This window comes from Chlamydomonas reinhardtii, chromosome 10, assembly GCF_000002595.2.
Source record: "Chlamydomonas reinhardtii strain CC-503 cw92 mt+ chromosome 10, whole genome shotgun sequence".
In the NCBI taxonomy this organism is placed as follows: Eukaryota; Viridiplantae; Chlorophyta; class Chlorophyceae; order Chlamydomonadales; family Chlamydomonadaceae; genus Chlamydomonas; species Chlamydomonas reinhardtii.
In genome coordinates this window covers 396,654-416,960 of record NC_057013.1, presented here as the reverse complement: position 1 = coordinate 416,960, position 20,307 = coordinate 396,654, and the positions used below count along the sequence as shown (strand labels likewise).

The 20,307-nt window shown below is 61.8% G+C and overlaps 2 protein-coding genes across 2 annotated transcripts; both read right to left on the bottom strand.

The window, feature by feature from the left end:
• Nucleotides 1-398: 398 nt before the first annotated feature.
• CHLRE_10g420600v5 (uncharacterized protein) lies at nucleotides 399-10,698 on the bottom strand. Its single transcript, XM_043066464.1, has 24 exons — nucleotides 9,925-10,698; nucleotides 9,559-9,688; nucleotides 8,796-9,358; nucleotides 8,355-8,492; nucleotides 7,935-8,075; nucleotides 7,641-7,704; nucleotides 7,470-7,513; nucleotides 7,046-7,234; nucleotides 6,714-6,797; nucleotides 6,410-6,573; nucleotides 6,125-6,239; nucleotides 5,041-5,874; nucleotides 4,749-4,839; nucleotides 4,386-4,542; nucleotides 3,955-4,147; nucleotides 3,577-3,700; nucleotides 3,208-3,322; nucleotides 2,946-3,075; nucleotides 2,566-2,678; nucleotides 2,271-2,358; nucleotides 1,989-2,069; nucleotides 1,709-1,782; nucleotides 1,447-1,546; nucleotides 399-1,307 (listed from the first exon to the last, which is right to left on the bottom strand). The coding sequence occupies exons 1-24, from the start codon at nucleotides 9,952-9,954 to the stop codon at nucleotides 1,179-1,181; spliced, it is 3,891 nt and encodes a 1,296-aa protein (XP_042919861.1). The 5' UTR covers nucleotides 9,955-10,698; the 3' UTR covers nucleotides 399-1,178.
• A 2,087-nt stretch (nucleotides 10,699-12,785) lies between these two features.
• On the bottom strand, nucleotides 12,786-20,238 carry CHLRE_10g420561v5 (uncharacterized protein). The gene is made up of 20 exons (XM_043066463.1): nucleotides 20,105-20,238; nucleotides 19,335-20,006; nucleotides 18,927-19,050; nucleotides 18,504-18,733; nucleotides 18,060-18,297; nucleotides 17,733-17,896; nucleotides 17,404-17,479; nucleotides 17,037-17,216; nucleotides 16,592-16,721; nucleotides 16,336-16,434; nucleotides 15,978-16,105; nucleotides 15,698-15,796; nucleotides 15,491-15,533; nucleotides 15,154-15,308; nucleotides 14,863-15,006; nucleotides 14,529-14,712; nucleotides 14,065-14,309; nucleotides 13,458-13,912; nucleotides 12,994-13,173; nucleotides 12,786-12,933 (listed from the first exon to the last, which is right to left on the bottom strand). The coding sequence occupies exons 1-20, from the start codon at nucleotides 20,159-20,161 to the stop codon at nucleotides 12,862-12,864; spliced, it is 3,675 nt and encodes a 1,224-aa protein (XP_042919860.1). The 5' UTR covers nucleotides 20,162-20,238; the 3' UTR covers nucleotides 12,786-12,861.
• Nucleotides 20,239-20,307: the final 69 nt, after the last annotated feature.

Genomic DNA, 20,307 nt, shown 5'->3' with positions numbered 1-20,307 from the left:
TGCAAGTAAGGTGCACGGCGGAACAGGCGGCAGCACTATTGGTCCAGAGGTACCGCAGCCTGATGCTGCTGCAATTACCGCCGCCGCGCAGCTGCAGGTCGCAGCGCTGCTGCAGGCCGCTGCCATGAGTAGTCATGAGTGTAACGCGCGGTGGCCTGGGGGTTGGAATTGGCAACTGCGGCGTTGGTGGCGGGCAGGTGTACTATCCACTCACAGCTACACCAATCAAGCAGTCAGTCGGGCCTCTTTTCTCGGCATGGCTGCATTCGGCGTATCTGGTTGCAATCAACGGGGTTCACGCATGGGCAACAGGGTGCTCTGATGGTTTCAAGACACCCCAGCAGGCTTTTCCTCAGGAGTCTGGCATTCCGCACTGCCTCAGGCATCTTTCTCAGCCTTAGCCTTAGGCAGCATTCGCACACTAGCTTGCGCCCCGCTTTATCCTGCTCCTCGCGCCCGGGGGCGGGCGGGCCAACCCCGCGCCAGCCTGACATGCGCCATCACCGTTCTGGTATAACTCCGCTATCTGGCACATCGTTACACCAGCGCAGCACCAAAGCAGGGTTGGGCAACCTCTTGTGCTGGCCTGTCCCCCAACCACAGGAGTTTCAGGAGGCTTAATACAACACGTCAACACATTGCACTGCCACTCGTAGCGCCCGAACAACAAATGAAGGTACTGAGTATCCCACGTGAATATCCCCACAGCTCCTTATCTCAGGTGCTGCTTCATCAATCAATGAAGACCTGTCGCCCTCCGTGCGTAACCCATTCCGCAGGACAGCGCTAACAAATACCTATCCCCTCAGGATCCTTCCAGCGAATGATAAATCTTTGCTCTCCACCTCAACCGCTCAACGACAAGATGGTGGCTTTCCCTCCCAGGGTGAAGGTGGGCTGCGCCCACGCCAAGGCCGCAAGCACTCATCTCTCGGACAAAGCCGGGGTCGGTTTGTACATGCACGGCCCGCCATGTGTCCAGCCGCGCCCCGCTGTCAAGCACAAGCACAGCAGGCAACGAACCAAACAGCAATACACCACGCTCCAGGGGCTCAACGCCGCTTATTGAACACAGAACTGGGTCAGTATCAGGAATTAAGAATTATCAAGTCCAACGCCACGCGGATGTGACTATCCTAACCAAATATTTGCAAGTGCGCCGTGTCTGCCTTTCATCCTCAACGGCGGAATGAGGCTTTCTCCTTGCCCTCCATGGCAGGCGGGGACTCTGTTGGGCGCGGCGACGCGAGGGGCGTCGAGAGCGCGTAGGAGGCCCCGCGCGTAGGAGGCTCCTTGCCGCGGCTCATCTGCAGACAGGGCGGGTCCAGGCATGAGGGAACCGTCAATACTGTGCACGCAGTGCAGTCAGGTACCACGATGCAATACGGCATAAAATATCACGCACTACCCATGTGGTGCCACCACGCGCCGCGTGACCCCGCGCACCTTGCTCCGCAGCGCCACAAGAGAGCGCTCCCCGCTGTGCACCATCGACACAGCAGCGGCTTGAACGCTAGCTGAGCCGGCGACACCCATGTCTGACAGCCTGTGCCCAGTGCCGCACGTACGACATATCCGTGTCAAGACGTTAACGGCCGGCCCAAGCAAATAGGCTGTGCAGTTGGCGGTGGCAGAGATGAATACGGCATGAAGCCCTCACACGCATGAGTACGACAAGTGCGGCAGCACGGTGCCATTGCTTGCTTACCTCTTTGCTAGGCTCGGTTTCCCAGCTTGGTTACCGTCCTCGTCCGACTTGTGCTCGATGATGTGTGCTCGAATCTGCGTCAGTGCCGGTGTCGCAGGCCGCACTCGGCCGTTTACGAATTGAGTTGCAGAGCCCTTGTGGGCGGCGGACGTTGCTAGGCGCTCATTACCACACCACGATTGGGGTAAAACATACGGCAACCATCACCGGGTGGACCAACCCGGTTTGTTCAGGGCCCGCACGCGGCCGCCCTCTGAGCTCGTCCCTGCATCCGGCTCACCTCGGAGTAGGTCATGCGGCGCCGCTGCTCCGTGTCCATCTTGGCCAGGCCCGTGTCGTCCAGCATGCCCCACCAATACGCCTGCATGGGCGTCACGTGAGCGGGTGCATTACTCATTACGTATCATGTTTCGGTTGCTCCTCACATGGACGTTCTTAGCTGCGGCTTGCAGTGTGCAGATCACAGATTTGTAGCTGGTCGCAAGCAAGGCACGGCGGACAAGGCGCGATCGATGTCACAGCAAACAATGCAAACAAGCGTGCACTCCCCCGGGTGTCGCACCAGTGTGATGTACCACAGGCAGCCCGCGGCGGTCAGGGCGTTGAGCACCACCAGGATGATGCCCACGGCGTTGCGTCCGGCGTCGCCCCTATGCGGGCAGGCGGGCGGAATGGATGAGTGGAAGGTTTGTAAGCAAGCAGCAGCTGCCATGTGCAAGCAAGGACCCGCCAGGCGCCATCATAACAGCGTCATGAACCCGCGGCAGTTCCGCAAGCCGCCTCGCTACTCCTGCCCGTGCACACTCAACTGCATGTACGGGTTGTCGGGCATGGGTCTATCTGTCAGCCTCACTCACGTGGCGGGCAGGTACAGCATGAGGTACACCGTGGCGATGAGGATGTACATGGACGCCAGGGCCAGCGTGCCCACGTTCGGGCAGCGGTACGGCCGCAGCATCGTTTGGATCGCCTGGTAGTTATGACAGCCATGAACAATAGCTTCCTTGCTGTTGACATAAATAGGGAGTATGGGGTTGGTGCTGAAGCGGGAGGGGGCAGCAGTGCCCTCCCTGCATGCAGGCCCCGCGACCGCTTCACCCCCGGGGCCCACCCTGCGGTGCCCGCCCGATACACACACACACACACACACACACACACACACACACACACACACACACACACACACACACACACACACACACACACACACACGCCGCGCGCCGGCACCGCCACTCACGGTGTTGACCACCAGGATGAGCATGAGCACCAGCAGCTGCACGTACACGCTCACGCCGCTGGCCATGAACACCACCACCAGCGACAGCGCCAGCTGCCGCACCAGCACAGCGCTCTCCCACCACAGGTAGCTGCAAGGACCGATGCGGGAGAACGAGATCAATGCGATGATCACAAGTGAACTAACGGCGCCCTTATCTGGTGCGCGCTTGCTGCTGCTTGCAACCCTGCTAAACGAGTAAATGTAAGCCGCTGGCACGCACTTGGGTCGGTAGTCGGCGTGGTTGATTTCGTTCAGCTCGTTGAAGCTCTTAAAGATGCCGTTGGTCATGCCTGGCAGCTTGCGCGCCTGGATGAGCGCGGACAGGACGGGCCAGCCTGCATGCGGCGGCGGCAGACGGCAGACACGAACACGCACGTACATGGACCCCGTCAGGCCGCCGGCACTCAGCAGGCTAGCAAGGAGCCTGTGCATGGGAGCGGCCCGCGCTCTCAAGGGTCATGGGTCAGGTGCCCCACGGCACGTTTTGCGAACACGGAAGAAGCTTTTGCAGCTCCTGCATGCATGCTGCACCCCAGCTAACGCGCTGGCACGCGGGCGCGCGCGCTGCAAGCTAGCTAGCGCCACGCACCTAGCCCAACAATCAGCAGCCCGGGAATGCCGAGGCCCAGCGCCAGGGCCAGGTGCTCTCCCTCATAGCAGGTCGCGCCAAAGTCCTGCTTCCACACGCTGTCCGTCAGCAGTCCGATGTGCGCCTGCGTATGTACAGGGCGGGGCGACGGGGTGGGTGGGACGGGGCCAGATGGTTTTCAAATGCGTGTGTCACAACAGCAACGCCGGACATGGAAAGGGCACGTGGCTACATGCCATACGTGCTTCTGTCTCGCCCCTCCCCCCGCCGGCGCCCTTGATATCGCCTGCTGCCGGCGCAGTGGTGCGCGTCTATCTGCGCATGTGCCATACATGGAGCCGCGAGCAGTTGAGAAGGCCAGGGATCCTAATGACTCACCACGAGGGGGTTGCTGGCGCTCACTGCCGGCGAGTCCACACCCTGGCAGTCGTAAATGGAGAGCAGCGCGGTGACGACGGTGGGGTAGAAGAAGAACATGACTGTGCACAGGCTGGTCAGCCACTGCCGCTGCAGGCTGCCCAGCACGTAGGCCAGGAGGCCCTGCCTGGCGCTGCGGCTGTCCTGCCGCTTCCTGCAGGCCGAGGACGGAGAGGTGTGTTGAAGAAACAACAAATTGAAGCCCGAAGAGGTGTGTGTGAGCGCATGCATGTTGGAAGCAAGGGGACAAGGCGAAGGCGGTGCGAGAGGTCGCACAGGGCATATGTGATAAGGACCACGCGGTGTTTGTACCCAGCCAGGCGTACCATGTTGCACATGCTGCACGCCTGCTCGCCCCTGGTGGTGGTGGTGGTGGTGACACATGCACGCACCTTTTGACGGGGTATTTGACCAGCGCCACCGCCACCAGGATGACCAGGACGGCGGCGTAGGCGTAGAAGGGCGCCAGCGCGTTCAGCAGCGTGCGGAACGTGGCCTTGCTCACACTCATGTCGTCGGGCAGCGAGCAGTCCAAAGACACAAGCGTGCCTGTGGCCATACATTGACGTGCCGGGGCGGCCAGCGCAGCGGGACAAGCAACGTCCGTACTTTCGTTGGATAAGGCACGGGTCAGGTTGCGTGGAAGAAGGCACGGATCAGGCTACGTACGGCGATACGATCGTGTGGGTCGAGGCGTCAAGTTGCCGGCAACTCAGGCAGGCCGCATGCGTCATTACATCCCAGCCACGACCCACCTGGGTATCCGGAGGACTGGTCGCACAGGCCGTTGTACACATTGACGGCGGGGGGCGCATCAATGTTGATGGAGTTCAGGAGCCCCAGAACCTGGGTGGGTGGGACGGTACGGGTGGCGAGGTAGGAGGTGAGGGCGGGCGGCGGGCAAGGACACCGGGGACACGGGGGCCCACGTACGTCATGCAGGCACCCGCTGAAGCATGAGCACTGGATTGACCCACATGCCTGAGTCTATAGAGCCCCCCTGGATGCAATTTTCTCACACACATACGCATGTGCACACGCGCACACCTGAAGGTAGGCGATGAAGATGCGCATTACCGTGGACAGCTCGGCGCGCGACTCCGCCGAAGCCTCCTCCGCCTCGCCCCGCGGGCCCTCTCCAGCCCAGCCCCTGCTGCTGCCCTCCACGTCCTCGCCCGCGGCCCCAGGTCTCAACGGTGCCGCTGTGCTGTTGTCCGCCGCGTCCTTCCAGCCTGCTGGACCCGCGAACAATGCTGCGGCCTCGAGAGGCGCCGGCGGCAGCGCTTCTGGCTGCTGGTGCTGATGAGGCGCTGCAGGCCGCTCGGGCTCAAGCTCAGCTGCAACCTCCGGCGCAGCGTCGCGCGCTGTTGAGTGTCGCACTGATTCCGCCCCGGAAGGTACGTCTGCTGAGTTGGTGACGACCAGGATTACGGCAGACGGATAGACTGACGGCAGCGTGCCAGCTCTACCTCCCGCCGCCTCTGCGCTGCCTCCTGCTGCTGTGCTTGTGCTGGACGCAGCAACCGCCGCCGCGCCAGGTGCGGTTGCATTGGGCCCGCTGCCGCCAACCCATGATCCTGCACTCTTCTTAACAAACGAGTTGGCTGCTGCTGCAGCGGATGGCATCTTTTTTGTGCCGCTGGCGGCACTTACTGACGCTCCAGCAGACACACGGCTGATTATCTCCGCAAGTGTGCCAAGCCGCGCCTTGGAACCGCTGCCACCCGAACGCCCGATAGCGCTGGGAGTCCGCGATCCGCCTCCTTCGGACGGCCCGAGCCTGTCGCCGTGGGTCTGGGCCCTCAGGCTGGCGTGGATGGCCAGGGCCAGGGAGGCCACAGTCAGAAGAGTGGCGAGCGCATAGTAGAGCGCGTTGATGGACTGCAGGGCGGGAAGAGGGAGTAAAAGGCATGGGCAGGGAAGGCAGGGGAGGCAGGGTCGTCATGTGTGTCGTGTGGGAGATGCAGTAAGGTCTGGTGTCCTTCAGGCAGCGCGGGCATTGCGCTCGCGTACGGCATTGCGTGGGGTGCCGTTGGGGCCACGGTGGGTCGGGGCGGGCTCCCTGCTCACAGCTTATTTGTGTTTGCAACCACCACCGCCACGCACGCGGTCCGTACACACGCACGCGCACCTGGCTGGGGCATTCCGTGCATGTGGCGATGTCGATCCAGCCCCAGCCCGGGGCGCACTCGCCGCACAGGGCGCCCATGTAGCCCTCAGCACACTGCGCGCCCATGTAGCCCTTCCTGTGGGGGTGGGGGTGGGGGCGGGGGTGCGGGGTGCAGCAGGCGTCAATAAGCGGGCGCACGTGCGTGTACAGTGTCGAACAGAATACAGATTCGCTCATGCGGTGCGGCGAAAGCCAGTTCAGGATGAGCATCAATCCATGCACATGCTGTAAGATAGTGCGACTCACAAGAGGGGCAACGCCGCCGCAGCAATGGCTGCGGCGCTGGTGCTGTTGACGGCTGCGTCCTGCAACAGCCGGCGGCGGCGGCGGCCCACCGAGTCTGCCAGCAGCGCCTGACCGAACAGCTCAGCCTCCACCAGGGAATCGTTCATTTGCAGCAACCGAGTGGACTGCAAGGCATGGAGACGGCGATGGGCCGCTTAAGAAGTAGTATGTGCGTGCACGTGCGGTGCAGCAGCAGCCGTTTGATTTGTCGTTTTGCAAGTAGATGTGGGCGCGGCGGGAGCGCAGGTGGAGGGGGTGCACCTACCTGCCAGATCTGGACTTGCAGTGCTGTCAGGTTGTTGGAGCGCGCCTCGGTCGTGCAGCTGTCGGGATTGGGGCACTCGATGATCTGCGAGGCAGGACACACGGCTTTGGTGAATCACCAACACCCCAGTACCGACCTGCTGCTGCACTCTGTGTCCCTGTCACTCTTCCGGAGGCCCCTGTGCGCACCGGGCCGTGCCGTAGCATAGCAGCAGCCCGTCAGCCCACGCAGCCCAGGCATCCAGAAGAACCAAGCCATCAGCCCCAACCAACTTCTGTATGCGTTCGCAACGCGTCCACCAGCTCCCCTCAGCCTCATCACCCAGGCATCACCTGATCACTGAAGAAGCTGCTGTGCCAGTAGCCGTCCGCGGGCACTAGGTAGCCTGCTGCGACAGCAGCCCCGGCGGCAGGGGCGGCGGCGGAGGCGGTGGTGGCGGCGCCGTCACCGGAGGCGCCCGCGGACTCGGCCTCGCCCGGGTAACGGCACTCGGCGTTGTCGGGGCAGGGCTTACACGTCTCCTACGTATACGACATGTGGCCGAGCATGAGCATGAGCATTTACATGAGTTCGAGTCCATGTGGCCATGTGGGAGCGAGAGAGGCAGGATGAGGACTTTGGTGAGCAGGGTCGGGAGGGGTGCGGGTTGGTGTAGAGGCGGGTGTAGTGTTTCGCGGCGGTGGGTGGTACATGGCTGTGTGCACCCGCATGCCCAGTAGGTGGCTGGCGCACCCCCCGATTGAATGAATGACTTACCGATTTGACATCGAAGTTGTAGAACCCGACCTTGCACTTGATGCCTGTCAGCAAGTAAGCACCATACGCACGTGCGCGTGCGGAAAGTACGGTAGGCACGTTTGGCGCGTACTGTAGTGTGCCCAGCACAGGCACAGACCAAAGCTCCCACCCCATGCATCCCAGACTCACATTCGTCCTGGTTTCCGGGTGTGAGGAACTCATTTATGCTGCAGGGCCGCACGTACACCTGGACCTGTGTGTGTGTGTGTGTGCGTGCGCGCGCGCGCGTGTGTGTGTGTGTATGTGTGTTTGCGTGTGTGTGGGTGTTTGTTTGTCGGGACATGTGTCATTGAAAGCTCAGGGCACCCGTACCCTACCCCTTTACAACACCAGCAACCCCATGGACCCGAGCCCGCTCACACCGACACCTGTCAGCAGGCTACCTTCACATCCAGCCGGAGCGGCCACCCGCCCCGCACCTACCTGGTCTGCCTTGACGAGTCTGTTGGGGTCGTTCATGCGCGCATAGAATGACACGTTGTGCGGGCCCTCACGCGCCCGCAGCTTGATGGACAGGAAGTGCGCCGAGCCGTTGGACGCCAACATGCGGGTTGTGCCCGACACCTGCACGCAGCAGCCAGTGCGTGTGTGATGCATGCAGCACCATAAGTCCTCCTCGTCTAATCACCACCTTGGATTGACAATTTTCAACTCGCCCATCTCAACCCTCAAGTGTTGGCGCTGGACTGCTCACGCCAGCACACTCCGCATCCCGAACAGCGTCTGAGCAGCAGTCGCCTTGTGGCACTGACCCAGCAGTGCATGCCAACCTACTGCACACACACACACACACACACACACACACACACACACACACACACACACACACACGCGCGCGCGCACCAGCGGCGAGTCGGCGTAGGTCACGGAGAAGGGCTGCGCGGCCTGGTCGCCGGTGCAGTTCTGCCCCAGCCAGTCGTGCAGGAACACGGGCAGCGACAGCTCCGTGTTGGAGGAGTAGAAGTCCACACGCGGCTGCACCTGGGGGCGGCAGGCGGGTGGCGCAGCAGTGGCACACACGCACAGGCAGGGGAGCCGGGTCGGCAGGCAAGTGATGGGTGGGCCAGCGGGGTGTTGTTCATGTGCGTGACGAATTGTGTGTTGCAGGTTGGGCCACTCGGGGCTAACTTTGGCCGGTTCATCTCCCCAAGCGACCCAGCGATTAAGTAGACCCGTCTGCGCAGCCGCCGCCGCGACCCGCCGGCCGCCGCCCCCCCTGCATGGACGTGTACCGTAGCTCCTGTACACCGGTTTGGGACTTGCCAAGTAAGCCAGGACACGCACCAGTGCGTAGAAGGGCGTGCTGGCGACGTCGTCCCCGCCGCCGGCACGGTTGAACTGCCAGCCGCTGCAGGGCAGGTGCGAGGCCGGCAGGCCCTGCCACGTGGTGTCGTTCAGCAGCAGCCGCACCACCGCCACCGCCGCCGGCTGCGGGGCCACACCCGCATCCGTGCTACCGTCGCTGCCACTGTCGCCGCTGCTGCTACTGCCATTATCGCTGCTACTGCCGTTGCTGTTGTACAGCTTCTCCGCCAGTCCACGTACAGCCGCCAGGTCGTACGGCGCCAACTGGCCGCCAGCAGTGTACGCCGCCGCCTCCCGCACCGGCGCCGCCGCCGCCGCCGCCAGGCCCGGCCCCAGCGTCGCCAGCAGCTCTAGCTGGGTCCGGCGGGACAATGCGCCGTACCACTGCGCGGGCGGCTTGCGGCGCCGCAGCACCAGCTCGGCTGTGAGGTTGGCTGTGAGGTTGACGGCGCGTGTCTCGTCCGCGGGGCAGCTCAGCACCTCGAACGTGCCCTCATCCCGCCAGAACACGCCGCCGCCACGCCCGCGGAGCGCCGCATTGCCTGCCATATGGCCAGCAGCAGGTAACGAGGATGGAGGAGGCAGGGAGGCGTGAAGACTGCAGCTCCTTACCCTCACGTGCCCCCGGTAGGAAAACTATCTACAATAATGCAGGCCGCATGCAAGGCGCATAGCAATGTATGAACTACTCCCTGGGCCGCATGCCAGGCACAACACGGGTCAGCAGTGCTCTGTCGCTCACCTGAGATGTTGACGTTGTCCAACTGCACGGTGTAGCACTGCGCGTAAGTGGCGCAGCCGCGGCCCTCCGCCACGTACACCCCGCCGCCGTTCAAGTCGGCCGTGTTGGCAGCCACGTCCCAACCCTCCAGCTGCGCAGCAGATAGCAAATTACTTCTTTAAACACTGTAGAATCGCGAGCGCGATTGAAGTGCAAGTGAGCAGTCAAGGCCAAGTGTGTGTGTGGAGTGCTGCTCGAGGGGGAGTGTTGAAGTATAGCGATCAGCACTCATATACCTCGAGAATGATGCAAGGAACTAATCCATCCCACGTCGGGGTGAGCGCTTTTCCTTGCTCAAGTTCAACAGGTTATGAGCCCCGATAACGCATACCGATGCGCGATATTTCGAGAGGTCATGTGTTCAAACCCCCAGAACTGCGCCGGAGCAGAGTGCGGCTGCAGGGGGAGCGCTGTGTGTGTATTTCGACTGGCTCGATTTGTCTAGTAGAATCGCGAGCGCGATTGAAGTGCAAGTGAGCAGTCAAGGCCAAGTGTGTGTGTGGAGTGCTGCTCGAGGGGGAGTGTTGAAGTATAGCGATCAGCACTCATATACCTCGAGAATGATGCAAGGAACTAATCCATCCCACGTCGGGGTGAGCGCTTTTCCTTGCTCAAGTTCAACAGGTTATGAGCCCCGATAACGCATACCGATGCGCGATATTTCGAGAGGTCATGTGTTCAAACCCCCAGAACTGCGCCGGAGCAGAGTGCGGCTGCAGGGGGAGCGCTGTGTGTGTATTTCGACTGGCTCGATTTGTCTAGTAGAATCGCGAGCGCGATTGAAGTGCAAGTGAGCAGTCAAGGCCAAGTGTGTTTGTGGAGTGCTGCTCGAGGGGGAGTGTTGAAGTATAGCGATCAGCACTCATATACCTCGAGAATGATGCAAGGAACTAATCCATCCCACGTCGGGGTGAGCGCTTTTCCTTGCTCAAGTTCAACAGGTTATGAGCCCCGATAACGCATACCGATGCGCGATATTTCGAGAGGTCATGTGTTCAAACCCCCAGAACTGCGCCGGAGCAGAGTGCGGCTGCAGGGGGAGCGCTGTGTGTGTATTTCGACTGGCTCGATTTGTCTAGTAGAATCGCGAGCGCGATTGAAGTGCAAGTGAGCAGTCAAGGCCAAGTGTGTGTGTGGAGTGCTGCTCGAGGGGGAGTGTTGAAGTATAGCGATCAGCACTCATATACCTCGAGAATGATGCAAGGAACTAATCCATCCCACGTCGGGGTGAGCGCTTTTCCTTGCTCAAGTTCAACAGGTTATGAGCCCCGCGCTCGTAGCTGACGCGGAAACCTCGAGCTGCTAGCGTAGGATACAGGGCCTGAGTTACGGAAAGGATAAAAGATAACGAATAAAGGTTACATACAGGATATAGGAAGTAACCAGGTGTCGAAGTCAGAAGTCGGCGGCGATGCCCGCGATAATTGGGCCATTACATGGCTGGCCGGATTTCAGCGTTGGGATGGGATGTGAGCAGAAGAGAGAGAGTGAGCGATTTGGGAGTTTTGGAACTGCGCTGTGCGGCGGAGCCACGACAGCCTCGACGAAGCCACGACAGCAGGAACGCCCAGAGTGGTGCCGACGCAAAGCAGACCGGCGGACCAGCGGGATATACCTCCAGCACCCGTACGGCCTGGGGCCATGCTACGACTGTGGCGGGCCTCACAACGCGCGGTTTGGCAGGCTGTATGGCCTCCATACACCGGAGTTCTGTGAGAAACAGCGCAAACTGATCAAGTGCGCGGCGTGGGCGCCGCAGCGGCGAGTGACACCTCGGCGACCCAAGGCAGCAGCGCCAGCAACGGCAGTATCAATCGCGTGTCAGACGGAGGACGACGAGGGCACGGAGCGTGAGGAGGTGGTGTGCACTTTTTGGCTGACACTGACGACTTGTGTGGCTAGCGGTGGGGCTCAGCCAGCGGCGAGCAAAGATGAGGGGGCGAGCAACAGCTCAGTGGGGATTGAGCCAATCAGCGAGCCACTGCGTGTGTCTTGGCACGCGCACAATCCGCTGTACGGTGATGCGATCACGGGGTGTGCGGAGAGTTCGATGTCGGATGGGGCACAGCGGGAGTGCGCCAGCACGGTTTCGGAGGAGCCGTGGGAGCGGTCATCGAGTGAGGAGGCTTCATGTGCGTGGGAGCACCCGCAAGGATGGGAGGTGCTGGAGCTCCGTACTCCTTTTGGCATCTTCAGTCACGGCGGGGGAGAGGAGGCGGTACGTGCGCAGGCGGCTGGCGCGTGCGAGGATTCGAGTGAGCAGGAGAAAGGAGACCCGGGGTAGGGTTTGGCGACCTTGACGTGGGATGGGGTTTTGGCGTTGCACACGTCAAGCCCGCCACCACACATTAGATAGCCGTGGCAGCAAATGCAGGATGCAACGTGCATGCCATGATGCAGGACAGGAACTTTCCCGTGGACGCATGGGAACGTTTGTGGACAGCACGGATGCAAGCGCTTGTGGAGCGGTGCCGCGCCATGATGGGCGTGCGGTAAAGCAAGGAGACAGGAGGATTGACGTGCAATTGACATGCAGTGGGACGAGACAGAGGCAAGACACGGTTTCATGACTGCGTGATATGATATGCTGTGCGGCAACGGTGCGCTAAATCAACTCAGGTGTCGGTGAGATGCAAGCCGAAGACCGTGGGAGCGTGCTGGAGCTGTTTTAGCATGTACGAATGCGTGACCTGAACAGATTTGGATAGGATGCGTGCAAGTGCAGCGTGCGAGAGTGTACTGACTTTGACTCTCGATTTGTGCTGTATATTGTGAACGTGCGAATACGCAGTGCAGGTTGTGTATGCGTTTACCAGTTGCAGATAGTGCGGAAGTACGAAGCAGTAGAAATAGAGCTGCGAAGTTGATTTACACGCAATGGGAATAGCGGTGTTTGCTAGTTGTCTGCCCGCGTGGGAGTGTTGTGAAACGGCTGTCCGGTCAGCCAACTAGGCAAACACTCAGGGAAGAGCGTAGCGTAGCGAGAGGGGAAAGCGTGTGCTGTACCCCATGCAGGACCGGCAGAGTCCGCCCTAGTCTTAAGGTTGCAACCAGACCGATACTGGTTACTGTTAACAGGTAGCAGTCGGATACAACCAGGATACAGGACAAGGATACAGGATACGGCCGGATATAAGGGCCTCGCATGTAACAGGATACAGGAATACCAGGCACGCTAGCAGGGCAGGCAAGAGTCCATATTACAACAAACACGCATGCGGATGCAGCTGGCATTTGTGAGGATCGATGCTGATCGCATGAAGATCAGGGCCGTTGAAGCCTATTGTCTGTGCCACCCTCGCCACAACTCTTGTGACACAGCATTCCGGCCCCTGTCTGCGCTGACATCGCACAGGTCACAGCTTTGGTCACAGCAGCACCCACCCACCCACCCACCAGGACAGAGCTGCCCGCCCGGCCGGTCACGCACACCGCGCCGCCGTCTCCGCGGTAGCACGGCTGCCCCGCCACGCTGCCGTTGGCGAGCGCCTCCCGCCCGTACAACCCCTTGTGGCCGGGGGCCAGAGGCGGCGCCAGTGCGCGATTGGCCAGAAGTCTGATGCCTTGCAGGTGCACCTGTGTGCGTGTGCGTGCGTGCGTGTGTGTGTAACACCACGGTTTCCATAGTTGCCTCCTCGAGTGTGTGTGTGTGTGTGTGTGTGTGTGTGTGTGTGTGATTCATCAGCAGCAGGCAGCGGGCGGCACAGATGGAAGGATGAGCATGATGCGCATCCGTGCTACGCCCGAGTGATGGTTCCGCCGGTCTCCACCTGAACCTGCTGGCTTCTGGTCCCACCCAGGGAAGCAAGCCCAATCCAGCCCCCCTCCCGCTCGCCCGCCACCGCCACCGCCACACCCACCTGGTCGGCGCCGTCGATGTAGATAGCCCCGCCCCCGTTTGCCGTGTTGTTGTAGAACACGATCACAGGCAGCCGCGCTAGCGCATTCGATGGTGAGATGATGTATCGCGTGATATTGTCGCTGTCGTAGTAGTCTTGCACCGTCCATCCCTGGCGCAGCACGTCGTCTGAGGGCGGCCCTTCCACATCTTGCTGCAAGCCCTGTAAGCCATAAAAGCTCTTCAAGTCCGTGGTGCCTTGCGTAAACAGCGCACCGCCCAACATCGCCGAGTTGTTCGCAAAAAGGATGCTGTACGGCACGGTCGCAGCGGGGGCCGCGTCGCCGTACACACGTACAACGCCGCCCGGTGCGCCTGCGTGCTGCGGCGCCAGTGTCAGGTTTGAGACTTCCGTCTGGGCCTGCAAGTTCGCATCCAACCAGACCTCGGCACAGTACAGGGTTGCAATGGCGCCGCCTGCGTGTACGGGCGCACGTGCAACTGCGTTAGGCACGTGGTAATGGTCCATGGCACCACGCAACGTCAAAGTTGCATGGCAGGCGTGCGTGTGCATCGTGTCGTGCCATGCCTTTCCAGCGATGTACGTCCATCCGCTGCTTCACTCTCACCGGCCACGGCGCTGTTGTTGTAGAACAAAGCCGTTTTGTCAATGATGAACTTGCCGTACGCCACGTGCACTGCGCCGCCGTACCCGACACCAAGGTCGTTGAGGGAGGGGTAGAGCGTATTGTTCCGCACGTGCGGCAGTGGTGACGTGTCGGGCCACGTCCAGGGGTCCACAGCTGTGTTGTTGATGAAGGCGCTGGGGACAAGCTCGTCAGGGGACGTGACGGTGATGCGGACCTGAGCGACCCTATAGACATGAGGGTGTATGTGTGCCAGAAGTAGTTAGGCAATGATGGGGTGAGGCGGAGGAATAGTACCTACCCCAAACAATGGCCAAATGGGAACATGGCAGCAACATGATGAACTTGCCCTTGCAAATACCGTATGGTAGAACTATGCATTGATGCGGGCACAGAAAGCGGCGCCCATCATGCCCCCTCATGGGCAAGAACACGTACGCACGCACCTGCTGGCCGCAAGCGCGCCGCCCACGATCGCGGCGTTGTTCTGGAACAACACGCCCTTCGTGGTCAGCACGCCACTCATGTCCACCACTCGCACCGCACCGCCCGCGTGACGCGCTACCCGGTTCCCATCAAATGTGCAGTTCGTCAGGTCCAGTGAGTTCAGCTGCTCCGCGTACAGGGCCCCTGCGTGCGGCGTGAAGGTTAGCAGCGTGTCAGCTGTGGTTCGCGTAGCTCGCTATGGTGGCAGCAGCAGGGCATGGTGCAATGATTATTTAGATAGCAGCCCTTCTGGTGCTTGGATTCACGAGTAAGTAAGGGGGGGCGCCCGCTCACCTCCTCCAGCCTGATCCGACCGCACTAGGATATCTGTGACGTTTGGAAACAGCATGGCGCGGTTGTTGACGAAGGCGGAGGTGGCGATGGTCCAGGTGTTGTCCAGGGAGGCCTTGACGCCGGCAATGGCCCCACCGCGGCGGCCTGTGTGTGTGGGCAGATGTGTGGATTCATGGAAAGGAGGTCGGCCAGCTTTGGCACGTACGAAGCCACAAGGTTGGGCGGGCAAGAGCGCTCAAGGGCGCCCCTTCCATTGGTACGGTATGCGGTAGTGCGCCTGCCATCACTCACCTGCCGTGTTGTTGACGAAGATGCAGTCGATGATGCTGTCGACAGCGAGGCCGCTGTTGCTCTCGCTGTCATTCTGCACGTCATCGGCCGTCGCCTCGGTGGTCATCACCCTCACGGCTCCTCCATCTCCCCAAGGGGCGCTGTTCGAGTCAAAACTACAAGGCAAATAAGGCAGCCGCATGCACGAGTTGGTAAGGCATGTGTGTAAGCGTGTATCAAGCCCCAAAGCCACATTCCACGATCCAGTTCCCTAAACCTGTCCCCGACTGCTTGCTCGGCGCATGCTAATGCAGACAGTGTCGCTCCCAAAGCGGGTCTCCCCTTTCCCTTTACTCACGTGCAGTTGGACATCCGGAGGTAGTAGATGTCAGAGAAGTAGGCTGCAGCAGGCGAGCGTGCGGCCAGTGGGCAGGTGCTCTCAGCAGGCAGGCACCCCACAGGCAGGCTCAGCAAGCAGTCGCAAGGAGACACACGGACAGGTTGGATGTCATGCACATTGCGAGAGAGCGACTGTTCAAGTTTGCGCCGTGACAGCCAAGCTCACCTGCGCCGCCGCCTTGCGGCGAGGAGTTGTTCACAAATTGGCTCCCCGTCAGCTCCACTGCTCCCCTGCCGATCTGGATCGCGACCACGCCTGCGCCGCCTGCCACAGCAGGGCAAGCACTGGGTTGTGATTGATGTTACGTTCCAGTGATCTGGTGTAAGGATTCGCACACCGTGGCTACGGCACACACGGCGCCGCATTCCCATGAGCGACCCACTGCCGGTGCAGCCACAAGCCCGAGCACGGGCAGCTGCCAGGTAGGGCGCGGGTGCGTACGTACCACTGGACTCGTCAACGTACAGTCCGGTCGCGTAATACGTCTGCACGTTGTTCGTGAAGTTGGAGTCCCGGACGAGCAGCCCGCCACTCGTGTCGATGGACAGGGCGCCGTTGCGGTTGCCGGTGAAGCTGCGCGCGCGGTGTGGGCGGTGGGCGGCGGTCACACCGGGCCCCCGGCACGTCTCAACCCATACATCCATTGAACAAAGGCTCATCAACTAATTCCCCGAGCCAGCTATCTATGCCAAACCCAACAGTCGAGGCGCGCCATACCTAGCGCTTGGGCAACACACAACGCTCAAAACCGCGCTCACAAGCAAACTGACACCCGCACCCTCAACCCTCCGCGCCCGCCACACCTGCAGTTGGCCACCTCCGTATGGAACGCCTGTGTGACGTATAACGGCCGCTCGCCGGTGAGGCATTCGGCGTCAGGGCCCGCGCCCGGCGGCACACGCCTGTGCGGTGTCAGGTGCAGAGGGAGGCCAGATGGAGTAGCTGGGCAGGTGGATGTGAGGGCATGCGCTACCGTAGTGTGCGAGCCCTGCACACCGCGCAATCCCGCCTCCGCGTTCTCATCAAGTGTGGCAGCAGAGAGCCTAGCTAAGCACGAACCTGCAGTAATTGTGCGCAAACACGGAGTTGCTGACGACCACCTTCATGCGCCCAGGCAGCTGGTTCTTGTCGGGGGTGAGATGGTCCACACCCACCACAAACAGCGTGCCGTACACGTAGCTGGGGTTGTCTGTTGGTGTGGGTGCATCATGTGGGGGATGGTGAACAGAAGAGGACTGTCCAATGGCAGATGGGGAGTTTAAGGACCAGGCACCGGCGCTCGGTGAGGATTCGGGTGACGATTGGGCGACCGGACTTGAGCGGTCCGGGGGCTGTGCCGTGTGCCAGTCGCAAGAGTAAACAAGGGAGACGTACACGGACCAAGCAAGGAGCGCACTGATCAAGCGCAACCTCTCGCGCTCCAGCATGCCGCTGAGCCAACCCCCCCTCCCCCCCCCCCCCCACACACACATACACACACACACAGACGCACGCATGGGCGCACCCTCGAACACGCAGCGGTCCACGGTCACGTGCGTCTCAGCCTGGCCCTGCGCCGTCATCGCCACCATCACGGAGTGGTGGGAGCCCGCCCCCATGTCGTTCACGTACTGTATGCCCTCCAGCGGCGCCACAGCCAGGAAGCTCTGCGCGTACAGCCACATCTGCTCCGGCAGCACACTCCCTGAGGAACAAGGGCAAGAAGGAAGGGAGGAACGCGTCTGGGCACTTTGTTGCCAACTACGGTACGCAGCAACAGGACAACATCTTCATACGGTGTGTACCAAAGCGAGATGCACCCCGCATGCAGCGGCAGCTGCGGCTGCGGCTGCGGCTGCGGCTGCCGCTGCTGCTGCAGCTCACGTACGTACGTGTGAAGGTGGTGTCGGTGATGGCCGCCTGGTCGCGCGCCTCGTCCAGCCACAGGGAGCCCGTGGTGGTGTCGAACTGGGGAGGGGTGGGGTGGGGTGGGGTGGGGTGGGGTGGGGAGGGGTGGGGTGGGGTAGGGTGGGGTGGGGTGGGGCTGGGGCGCGGAGCAACAGCAGGGTAAGGGACAGCACGGAAGGCGTGACCAGGGCAGGGTCAGCCGCGCAGTGGTTGGTGAAGGGGGCTCAGCAGCAGCGCCGCGCACGCACTAGGCACTGCGGCGCCGCCTGTATGGGGCCTATCCCAAGGCAGCCCACCGTCCAGACGCACGCACCTGGCAATCGGACACGCTGACGCTCTTGGCCCAACGCAGCCAGAACACGGGCATGCCGCTGCCGTGGTTGCGCGCGGTGACACCGCGTATGACCGCGTCAAGGGCGTGTCGCATGGGTGCCTCCTCAGACCAGTTGCCATGACCTCCAGCAACGCTGCTCCAGTCTGCGCAAAGAAATGGTGCATGCATGCAACTTGGCGCCTCAGCCGCATCGCAGCCGCATGGTACTGCCAATGGCTGCCCTGCCCGCTGCATGCTCCGGGTGCACGCACTCGCACATCCCGCAAGCACCACCATCCCATCTATCGCCACACCGGCGGCACCTGCCTGCAGCAGTGGTCATAACGGCGGCGCCGTCGTTGTCCTCAAACTCTCCGCCCTCCACCACCAGCGACACCATGCCTGCACCGCCCGGCGCCACGCCCACCGCCGGCGGGTGGCGGCTGTGCACCACCACGGCGCCCAGCGTGCGGCCCGTCACATCCGGCAGCGGCCCCACGTTGGGATCATTCGGGTCCACAAAGAGGTCGTAGAGAGGAGAGCCCCAGGCTTTGAAGCTTTTCATCTGCAGCAGCAGTCACAGAGCGCAAGAGGGCACATTCTCAGTACGTTTAAACGAGTAGTGATATCAATCGCAGTAGCACTGGCACGACACCCGCTTCCACCATGACCACCGCTGCCTCACACTTCTCTAACCTACTCCTCATCAGCTCTCACCCCCACTGCTACCCCCACTGCTCCTCCCAGTGCTACCGCCATCGAGCGACTCACCCCGCCCCAGATGTACATCAGCGGGTACGTGTAGGTGAGCCACGGCATCACGCGCCGGAACAGCTGCAGCCCCGTGTCGTCGTAGGGGCTCACGGCCCCTCCCTGCAGGTCGCCAGGCTCCAGCGCCGCCTGCCACAACAGCCGGTTGTGGCGCAGGCTGGTGTTGTGCAGGCGCACGTCGCAGCGGGCCGCGCCGTCACACAGCACGTACAGGCCGCTGGTGGCCACGCCTGTGGAAGCAAGTGCGAATGGGCGGCGTACCGTATGAGCCAGTGTGAGCCGGATGAAGATGGCAGCGAGGGGCTCAGCAATGCTGCCAGAGGGGATGTGAAAGGTGTGTGCGCGCTTCCCTTGGTAAGTGGCACAGCCAGGCCTGCGGCTTCCTGCGTGTGTGCCACGCACCTATCATGCAGCCGCACGCACCTGTGTTGTACTCGAACGTGACGTTCTGCAGGGTCACGCTGCAGGTGGTGTCGCTGCTGGTGTTGGCGCCGCGGCCGCACGTCACAGCCGCCACCGCCTCCATGTCGTCTGCCCAGGGGCCCTCCTGTGTGAGTGAGGTGAAGGAATAATGGGGGTGCGTGAAGCAGCAGACGCACACGCGCACGAGGCACGCATGCAGCTCGGCAAGGGCCCTGCACGATGCCCATGCTCCACGTCGCCAGCCGCCGCAACCCTGCACGCAGTCCTAACCCGCAAGCCCATTATCTGCTACGACAGCGAAGCAAGGTGGCTTGACATGTGCGCAAGTCTGCTGCTCGCGTCAAGAGCGTGGTTGCACCGACCAGCACATCATCAACAGTGGGTGAGAACAGGTAGGAACCCACTCACTCGCAGGCCCTCGTGTAGGACTTTGGCATACTCCAGCGGCCGCTGGCTTGCAATAGCCCGGACCTTCGCCGCGCTCGGCCCGCCACTGGTGCCGCCCGCCGCACTGCTGCTGTCTTGCAACAGCCTCCGCCGCTGCCTTCTCGAAACTTCACTGGCGGTCAAAGGCATCCTTTGCTGCTGCTGGTGTTGGGACCTGGAAGACAACGCGGCGCGATGCGAGCCCGGCAGCAGTTGCTGCTGCCGGCTGTCCATGGCGCGCCCCATCGCCGCGGCACTGCACTGGCCCAGCAGAGCTCCTGCCGACGAGGTGGAACAGGCGGCAGCATGCACACCAACAGCCCGAGCCTGCCTCCGCCGGTGGTGCCTGGCGGCTTGGGGGTCACTTGCAGCGCTGCCGCCTCCATACTCGCCAAAGCTTCCACCGAAGCCGCTAGCCCCATAGCCGCCATAAGTGCCTCCGCCGTAGCCCCCATACCCGCCATAGCTGGGTGGCGAGCTGGGCTCCGTTGTTTCAGACTGTGGTGGCGGCGGCAGGAAGTGGTTGCCGGTAAACACCGTGTCCTTCAGGCTGAGAGTTCCGCTGAACTCGGTTATGTGGATAGCCAGAGCCCGTGTGCCATCCGTGGCTTGCACCACCGACGCCGCGTTGCCGATGTCCACGCGCGCTGGGTCCTGGGGCCGGGTTGCGGCACACACGGGCAGGGTCACACCGTCAAGCCTGGGCTGTCGCCTTGCGTAAGTAGGGTAGCATCCTGAAGAGCTATCCTTACCAAGAGTGCGCGTGTAAATTCCGTAAAGACACAGTTTGCTACAGAAAGATTGGCCATGCTCGCCGGCGCCACCAGGAGAGCAGGCGCACTGCAGTCGCGGAACTCAATTCCTTCGAGAGTAAGCTTGGCGGCACTGACATCAAGCTCAAGGAGTCCACTGCCGTTGAGGCTCGAGCACTGCAGGGTGGACTTGCCCGACTGCC

Coding starts and splice junctions, on each gene's coding strand:
- CHLRE_10g420600v5 (XM_043066464.1), bottom strand. CDS start 9,954: ATGACCTCTCGAAATATCGCGCATCGGTAT. Junction 9,359..9,558: donor GGACAACGTCAACATCTCAG/GTGAGCGACAGA, acceptor GCCATATGGCAG/GCAATGCGGCGCTCCGCGGG. Junction 1,783..1,988: donor GCCGCATGACCTACTCCGAG/GTGAGCCGGATG, acceptor GCACTGACGCAG/ATTCGAGCACACATCATCGA.
- CHLRE_10g420561v5 (XM_043066463.1), bottom strand. CDS start 20,161: ATGGCCAATCTTTCTGTAGCAAACTGTGTCTTTACGGAATTTACACGC. Junction 17,480..17,732: donor TCAGCGTGTCCGATTGCCAG/GTGCGTGCGTCT, acceptor ACCCCTCCCCAG/TTCGACACCACCACGGGCTC. Junction 15,309..15,490: donor CTCCGGATGTCCAACTGCAC/GTGAGTAAAGGG, acceptor TTTGCCTTGTAG/TTTTGACTCGAACAGCGCCC.